At 37.6% G+C, this 9,597-nt stretch overlaps 1 protein-coding gene across 1 annotated transcript; it reads right to left on the bottom strand.

Annotated features, from left to right (window-relative positions):
- Positions 1–2,005: 2,005 nt before the first annotated feature.
- LOC126622501 (uncharacterized) lies at positions 2,006–4,067 on the bottom strand. Its single transcript, XM_050291303.1, has 4 exons — positions 3,861–4,067; positions 3,476–3,709; positions 2,871–3,422; positions 2,006–2,353 (listed from the first exon to the last, which is right to left on the bottom strand). The coding sequence occupies exons 1-4, from the start codon at positions 4,065–4,067 to the stop codon at positions 2,006–2,008; spliced, it is 1,341 nt and encodes a 446-aa protein (XP_050147260.1).
- Positions 4,068–9,597: the final 5,530 nt, after the last annotated feature.

Below are 9,597 nucleotides of genomic sequence, written 5' to 3'. Positions count from 1 at the left end.
ATGTAGTATGGCTAGATGAATGGATGGAGGTCACAGCAAGGAAATTGTGTTTGTGAATGAAGTTGTGAGATGTGAAATTTAGTGTCTTTGGATGATGGCCTCTCCAAATTATGGTGAAGGGTGGATGTATTTATAGGCTAGGGAGAGGAATGTATGGAGTTGTAATGAGTGGATGTAATGGGTGGAGTGGGTGAGTGTTGTGGTAATGAGTGGATGTAATGGGTGTAGTGGATGAATATTTGGTAATGAGTGGATGTAATGGGTGTAGTGGATGAATGTTTGGTAATAAGTGGATGTAACGGGTGTAGTGGATGGATGTTTGGAGTTGTAGGTCAACACACTTGACACACACATGTTGATTTCTAGCCCTCAAATCTTCAAAAACGTCCATCCTCATGTCTCCATGCTTGCACTATCCAATCTTGGCTAAAAAATGCTCTAAAATGTTCAAAAATGCACTTTCTTGCCAACTTTGTTATTATGACCTATAAGCACACGAAAATAGCTTAAAATACATAATTAACTAAGAAATAACAACACAAATGCACAAGAACAAGCTAACTAAGTCACATAAATATGCTCCTATCAAAACTCCATAGATAGAAGTCACAGGGTTGTAATGGAGCTAAGGGTATTGGCTAACAAAGAAAGGTCAAGGATAAACAAAATGTTCTTAAAGCAATAGTAAGCAAAGTAATGAAATCAACTTGGAATTCATTCTTGAATGCAGCAAATAACTTGAAACACTAAGGGGATTTCGTACATACTTAAGGTCATATTCAAACTTTTTGGACTATTTCTTCAACAACCAATACTTGTGAGTTCTTTCTCACTTATTCACAACTTTTTTTTCTTTCTTTTTCACGTTTTTTTCTTCTTTTTTTTCTTTCTTTTCTCTTTCTACTCGTGTACATAACCTTCCCCCACACTTGATTTCTGCAATATGTTTGATCAAAAGGAATTCCCTCTAAGTCATGCTCCACTATACTTTAAGAATAAGGGTGTGGATAGTCCTATTCTAGGCTAGGTTGGGATAATGTGGCTAACAAAAAAAATAGGCTAAATAAGGCTCAAAGGGGTTAAACCTACAAAACAAATGCATGGGATGAAGACTTTTGCGCTCTGGTGGTAACTACTACACAACTTCATCTTGTTATATGTTATGCACTCAATTTTAAGCTTTGAATGAAATGGGCATGAGTTCTAGTATTTGGAACTAAAATGATACGCATTCTAAGTAGCAACCAAGCAAAGAATAATGAGATCATGCAATGAGTCTCTCAGGGATGTAGCGTTAGTTTGAGTTCCTTCCTTCAAGCATGTTACAAAAACTGATTTTTTTTCTTCTTTTGTGATTACATGTGAATTCGTAAACGACAACTACAACCAAGCATAAACCAAAGAGCATATCAAACTTCCATCCATGTTTATAGCTTTCTTTAACAGTCATGCAATTAAAAACCAAATCCTCATCATTGTGTTGGAAGGTACCCTAAGACACAACACACAAAAAACAACTCTAAAACGACTCTTTTTGGGTTTTTCAAAACTTTTTCTAATTTTTTTTTTCAAATTTTTGTATTTTCTTTCAAAACACATTAAAACACTTCAAAACACACTAAAAACACTTAAAAATAGTGAGAAACAAATCTAGTAGTGCTAGGTGGTGAAACCCTACGAATTTTCAATAAAAATACTTGTTTAACCCCCCCCCCCCACACTTAAACCAAACATTGTCCTCAATGTTTCAAACATAGACTCATAGAAAAGCAAAAAACAACACAACGAACAAACATGACAAACATAGCAAAGTAAAAGTACGAAAGAGTAGAGTTTAAGAATGCAAATCTGGTTATGGAGCTAGAGTTCCATCAAGCCCTCGTTTGAACACATGGGTTGCCTCCTAAGAAGCACTTGCTTTAATGTCTTCTAGCCGGACGATATCCCCTCTTTAAGCTTCATTGGAGCCCACGACATGGAGGGGTGTGTCCTCCACCACATGCTCCTAAAAAAGGTCCTGATTTGGCTCTATGAATGGAAGGGGATAGTAATCCTTCCGAATTTTGGCGTTGAGCTTCCAAAAATCAATGTAATTATTCCCACCAGCTTGGATTCGATTGGGCACCTGCACCTTACAAGGCAACAACCTATTAGTGGAAATATGAATTGGAATTGGAGGAGGTGGCTTACCAATGTGCTGCAATGAAGTGATAACACTGTCAACTGATAAACAAGGGGTGCTCTCGGCCAAATTGTGTATTTTAAGGGTAGTGGCATGTTCTTTGTGCTCCACTCCAATTCCCTCTACATTGGTGGTTCGAAATTCATCCTTCTTAATTGGTGCTGAATTTTCCTGCCCTATATTTTTAATTACATCAATAGCAAAACAAGAACGAACATCATTAGGATTCTCAATAGATTCATAAAATTTAAAGTTAATCATATCGCCACCAAACTCTATAGTTAAGGCTCCCTTGGCCACGTCAATCTTGGTGTGGGCTATTTTCATGAAAGGTTGTCCAAGTAAGATTGGCAATGGTGGAGCATGGGCTGAGTCCTCCATGTCAAGCACATAGAAATCTGCAGGAAAAAATCAAGTGGTCTACCTGCACCAAAACATCTTCCAAAACTCCTTTCGGATATGCATTAGAACGATTAGCTAATTGGATAATAACTCCATCATTTTTAAGCTCTCCTAGATTCATAGATGCATAAATGGAATATGGCATAACATTAATGGAAGCACCTAAATCTAGCATAGCATGTTCAAACCTTGTATTTCCAATTACATAAGGGATGGTGAAACTACCTGGATCTTTGCATTTAGGTGGCAGGTTTCTTTGCAACATTGCAGAGACATTTTCACTTACATGTATCACCTCCTTCTCCGAAATCTGTTTCCTTGTTGTACAAAGCTTATTAAAAAACTTAGCATACTTCGGAATTTGCTTTATTGCATCAAGAAGTGGGATATTGACTTGCACATTCCTGAAAGTCTCTAAGATGTCTTTTTCATCATCTTCATTCCTGACTTGCATAAATTTGCGAGGGAAAGGTAGATTGGGTGGAATAGGGTTAGAATGAGTCAAGTTTGGAACAACCTTACCTGTGGTGGATAGCTTAGAAGCTTTAGGGGGCTGCGACAAAGGTTTTTCTACCCTTGCCGTGGGCTTGACTTTCTCCTCCTCTTCTAGCAACAGTTTCTCATCCTCATTTTGACTTGATTTGGATGGTTGTGGGTCGGTTCCAACTTGCTTGCCACTTCTCAAAGTGATAGCGTTAGCGGTTTCGAATCCTCTATTTGGATTGATAAGTGTTGAACTAGGCAGATTGCCTTGCTCTTGAAACTGTCCCATGAATTCCGTCATTTGCCCCATTTGCTTCTTCAATTTACCAACTTCTTTGGCTTGATTTTGTAATCCCTGCGTTAATGAAGTTAGTAATTGAAGAACTTTATCATTATCCAATGACGAACTTGGGCTTGATTGGGCAGATTGTGTTGGAAGTTGTCGTGGTATGAATGGCCTTTGATAGAGCCCGGGAAGTGGTTGTCTATATCGTCCTTGTTGTTGAGGTTGTTGAGGCTCCCTTCACTTGAAGTTTGGGTGATCTCTCCAGCCCGGATTATAGGTATTAGAGTATGGATCATTCCGTGACTGATTTTGGCCTTGATAGCCCACGACATTTGCACTTTCCCATCCTTCATTCTCTATCAATTGAGGGCATTGATCATTCAGATGCCCCTGCATAGAGCACACTCCACATATGGCCGCACCTTGCACTTTGTTTCCATCAACAACCTGTGACACAAGAACAGTGAGATTAGCCAATTGGGATTGAATTTTAGAAATTGTACTTACCTCATTCACTTGTTGTTGATGTCGTGGGGGGTCTCTTCCTCCAACTCCTTCATATTGTTGTGCATTCAAGGCTGGATTGGCAATTAAGATCTTTGCAGCAACTGGAGTCTTATCAACCAAAGCACCTCCCGCTGAGGCATCAAGCATTTGTTTCTCAATTGGAAGAAGTTCTTCGTAGAAATATTGAATTAAAAGCTCCTCCTTCATTTGATGCTATGGGCAGGATGCAATTAACGTCTTGAAACACTCATAATATGCTGGGAACGATTCTCCTTGGTTTTGTTGAATGCCACTAATTTTCTTCCTCAAAAGAATGACTCTTGAAGTTGGGAAGAATTTCTCCAAGAACACTCTTTTCATGCTTTCCCAAGAAGTGACGGTTCCAGGTGCTAATTCATAGAGCCAATCTTTAGCCTTGTCCATAAGAGAGAATGGAAAGGTTTTCATCTTCAAAATATTCCCATCCACATTGATGGGTGTCATACTTGAGCATACTACTTCAAATTCCTTCAAATGCTTATTTGGATCTTCCATGGACAGCCCATGGTATTTGGGAATATGATGCAACAAGCTTGACTTTAACTCAAACTCATCGGTCTTGCATTGGGCTGCTAAAGGGTATTAAATGCATAAGGGCATGGCATTGTCCAATCGCGAGGCAGAAAGTTCCTTGATTGTTTGATTATCCACAGCCATGGCTTGTTCTTCCTATTCCTCTTCCTCTTCTTCAAACTCGGATTCAAAGCTAGAACTAGGTGGATTAGGTTATGGCTGCTTCCTTTTTCTTCTCAAAGTTTTTTTCAAAATCGTCGTCAAACTCCAAGATATTTTCACTAATAGGTTGAGAACTTCGAGTCATAAACTAGTACCTAAAACAAAGAAAATAAGACAAAACAAAATCAGAAAACAAAACAAAACAGAAACAAAACTAAAATGAAACTCACGAAAATAACTAGGGGAAGATTAGCAATTTTACTAATCCCCGGCAACGGCCCCAAAATTTGATGTGAAGTTTTCCAACACTCAAATTAAAACCCTATGATTGTAGTATATGTAAGTAGGGATTGTTTTAGGCCGGGAATTAGAAGGGATGCTAATCTACACAAATTAAACTTTAAAACACTAAACTAGACTCAAAAACACAAAACTAGACACTTAAGACTTAAAACTGACCAAATTGACTCAAAACAGCAAAACTAAGTGAAATTGACTCAAAACTGACTCTAGGGAGTTAATTGGACAAATTTAAGACTACTAAGACTCAAAACACTAAATTGGACAGATTTCAACACTTTTCTAACTAATCTAACACACTTAATTAAAGGGGGATTGATTTGGACGAAATTACTTAAACTAAATAGATTGCAAAACTAAAGCAAACTAGATACGAAATCAGGTGAATTGAATGGTGAAATAGGCTAGTTAGAGGGTCATTCTCCACACATGAAACATATGCAACATAAATTGATTTCCAGTATTGTTTCGTTAACCTATGAATGACAATGCCCTAAATTAATCGTGAATGCACAAATTAACTCTCTGATTTTCCTTAATTCATTGAATTGGATGGATAACGCATCGGCAACCAAATTATTCTTATCAAGTTCCCTATATGAACAACATGATAGAGATACATTCAAAGATCATTAAGTTCCATGAAAATCATAAGCATTGACATGGCATTCGTAACTATGAACTGCATGATACTCTTGCCAAGAATCTACTTAACGCGATTGTAACTAGCAACCTTCACTACTTGTAAATATAAGTTTGTAATTGTTAGGTGAAACTCCTTTATATTTTAGCATCATATTCATGCATGAAAACTAAGCATGCATCCTTAATCAACACACAAGAAAAAGTTATCAATCAAACAGATAAGTAAATCACATTCATGTTTTACGAAACAATAAATGAAGGTAATCAATTCATATAAAACATATGTCCATGGCTTCGAATTCACCTCTAACTAAGAAAAACTTAGTTACACATGTTCATAGCAATTGAAAAGCAAACTGAAATAAACATTGAAACTAAAATGAGGGAGGAAAGAACTCTTAGAATTCCAATGGTTACAGGTGGCATGCGCACAAGGTCCTCCTTCTCCAATGGAAGCCACGACAAAGCTTCTTCTTCTCCAAGGGTTGCGGCAAAGGGTGTAGAATTATATGCGGGTGGTGGTCGAAATTATGGCTGGAAACATATATTTATATGCTAGGTTTTGGCCGAATTTCTGGAGGAAAAGGCTTAGGGTTTTCCCACAAGGCTTGGCCCAATCCAAGGGGGGAGATAACTAGGGTTTCTGGCAGATTTTAAGGGTTTCTAGAAGGGTTTGGGGCGCCACTTTTGTAGGGCTTCTAGAAAGAGTGTGTTGTGTGATAAGAGCATATTTATGCGACTTAGTTAGCTTGTTCTTATGCATTTGTGTTGTTATTTCTTAGTTAATGTAGTATTTCAAGCTATTTTCGTGGGTTTGTAGGTCCAAAGGGTTAAAGTAGCAAGAAAGTGCATTTTGGAGCAGTTTTGGGCACTAAATGGATAACACATGTATGGGCCAAGATGGATGGACGAATTTGGAGTTCAAAAGGCTAGGAATCTGATAAGAAGATGAAGAAATTAAATTCAAGACAAGGAAGATAAGGAATCAGCTCAAAAGAGGAAACATTATCCAAAACCTTATCCAACCTTATCTTATCCAAACTAACCTTATCTTATCTTATCCTATCCTAATCTTATCATGCCTTAATCCTAGCTGCAAGGGGACCTAAATATATATTTCTAGAACCTATTTCTAGAAGCATTCGTTTCTAGAAGTCCCACATCAGCCACAAAACACATTGTTTCTAGAAACCCTACAAAGGTGGCACCTATTCCCTTATAGAAAGCCTTGCCTTGCCTTGCAATCCACTCTCCTTTCCCTCCAATATCTGCTGCACCCCTCTATCCCTTTTCCCTTGTGGATTCTGATTTATTAGGCCTCTTTGTGGATTTGGGTTATACAAATCCTTTTTTGAAATTAATTGGGCCAAACCCTTTCCTTAGTGGATTTAATTAATTGTGTCGAACCCTAGGGCCCTAATCCTTAAAATCTGCTAAGTTGTAACCCTAATCTGATTAACCCTAGGGTTGGCTGAACCTATATATACATATTTTCAGCCACAATTTCGTCACCACCTCCCTACCATTCAGAAACCCTTGTGCCGCAACCCTAGACACCATTCTACATCATTCATTCAATCCATTCACTTCCACACACATCTAGTCGCAACCTTTCACCCTTATCAGCCATCATTCATCATCCTAAACAAGAATACACCATCCATCACCCCTAAAACCACTAACCACACCTTGTGCTGCAGCAAGGAAGAAGGAGGAGAGCCCTTGGACGTGCTTGCCATTCGAGTTGGAGTTGGTGGAACGTTTTAGGTGTAATCTTTCTTTTGTTTTGAATGTTTAAATTCAATAATCTTTGTTTGTGAGTATGAGGAGCTAAACCCGTATTAGCTAGGGGGAATTTCGAAACCATGGCTATACTTGCAATATGATTTGATTACATCCAGTTGTGATTTCATGAATTGTGAATTCAATTTACTTATATGTTTGAATTAAAACTTGTTTATGTATGTGGGTTGAGAGTGCACACTTAATTTGCATGCATAAATATGATGTTAGGATATAAGGGAGTTTCACCTAATTGTTATGAACTTATATTCATAAGTAGTAAAGGTTGTTAGTCACAATCATGTTAAGTAAATTCCTGGCATAAGTATCATGCGCTTTATAGTTACGAATGCCTTGTCAACACTTATGATTTTCATAAAACTTAATGATCTTTGATTGTTTCTCTATTATGCGCTTTCATGTAGGGAACTTTTAAGGAATAATTTGATTGCGATGCACTATTTCCATTCAATTCAAGGACTTAAGGAAAATCTGAAGGTTAATTTAAGCGTACCTAATTAACTTGGGGTGTTGAGGTTCATGGTTCATTGAAAAACAACTGGAAATTGTTTTGTAAGCAAGTGTGTCATGTGTGGAGAAAGACCTTCTAGCTAGCCCATCATCCATCTAATTTCACCAAATTTGAGCTAATCTGCCTAGTTCTAGTTCTTGCTTTGTTTTACTTTATTTTCGTCCAAAACCAAATCCCCATTTACTTTAGAGTGTCTAACTAGTTAGAATCTGTTTTAGATTGTGTTTTTAGGTGATTTGAGTCAAGGAAAAACTAAAATTCGTCCAAAGTTGTGTTTAGAGTCAGAAACTGCCCAATTTGTGTTTTTAGGCAGTTTTGAGTGTTTTTAGCTTATTTTGAGTCTTGTGAACTTGTTTTGAGTCTTTTAAGTCTAGTTAAGTGTTTTTAAGTTTAGTTTTATCTATTTGAGTCAGTTTAAAGTGTTTTAGCAATCCCTCCTAATCCCCGGTTGAAGAACGATCCCTACTTACATATATGCTACAATTGTCAAAAGAGGGTTTAATTTATGTGTTAAGTTAATTTTCGCATCATTGTGGCTGATTTTTGACCTTCTAGAAGAGTTTGGGGCGCCACCTTTCTAAGGCTTCTAGAAAGGTGGGTGCGGCACATGTATAGCAGAAGGGATATGCCTTCTAGAAGGGTTTTAGGTCCCCTTACTCCTGACTCATCTTCCAAGTCTTGAATTAATTTCTCCATCTCTTTAGCACGTTCCTTGCTTCATTTGATCTTCAAAAACGTCCATTCCTTGTGCTCCACATGCATGCAATCCATTCCAGCCCAAAATTGCTCTAAAATGCTTCAAAATGCATTTTCTTGCTAACTTTGCCAATTAGACCTATAAACACACGAAACTAGCTTAAATCACTATATAAAAAAGCTAACTAAGTGGCATAAATATGCTCCTATCAGGACCACACCAAGCTCCGGGACAAGGTCGTTGCCAATACCATATAAAAACTTTACAATTAAGCCATATATCAATGCCATATTTTTATTTTGGACTTAATCAATGATATATTTTTATTAATTAGGCATATGTCAATGATGAATGCCACATAAGTTTTTGAGTCATTATAAAATCCATGAAAACACCAAAATACCCTCATTGAAAGGCATTAACAGGGAGTAGTGCGGCAGTGCGCATTACGCACCTCTTTGGGTTTTTTGTCATCATTCGATTTCTCCAGTTGCTTTTTCTTGGCATCGCCGCCGCAGTCGTCTTTATTGGTGTCATTTTTGGGTTGGGGGAGATGAGGTCGACCTTCTTCTTGGTATTATTAGCAACGATCTTGTCCCAAAGCTTGGTGGGGTCCACTTTCCCCACCATCGTCAACTTGTTCGCCTCGCTGTCTGACTTCACTGTCTCCATGTCTGTAACCAAACGACACCATTACAAAAATTCAAAAAATTTGTTCGAATCTGAACTTTGAACTAGCACTTAAAGCAGGAAACAGAGCATATTCATAATCAAATTTCTTCGGACTTTTTTTTTGAAAAAATTAAAATATGGATTAAACCCAAAAACCCAGAATGAAGAATCAAAAACAGAGATGATGGGTTTTGACGAGTGAATCTGAACTCTGTGGGAAGTAAAAAGTAAAAAGCCAGATACAAAAAACAGTAAATGAACATCGTTGGTTAAAAACCCAGATGCAGAAAGCAGTAGATGAACATTTCTGTGAAAAATTTGGAGGAAAATCGTGTAAAAAATAAATGGAAATGTGGAATTTGAGGGAAATGTGAGACATGGGTTTTGAAGGATTT

This window comes from Malus sylvestris, chromosome 5, assembly GCF_916048215.2.
Source record: "Malus sylvestris chromosome 5, drMalSylv7.2, whole genome shotgun sequence".
Classification (NCBI taxonomy): Eukaryota; Viridiplantae; Streptophyta; class Magnoliopsida; order Rosales; family Rosaceae; genus Malus; species Malus sylvestris.
This window is presented reverse-complemented; position numbering and strand designations above follow the sequence as displayed.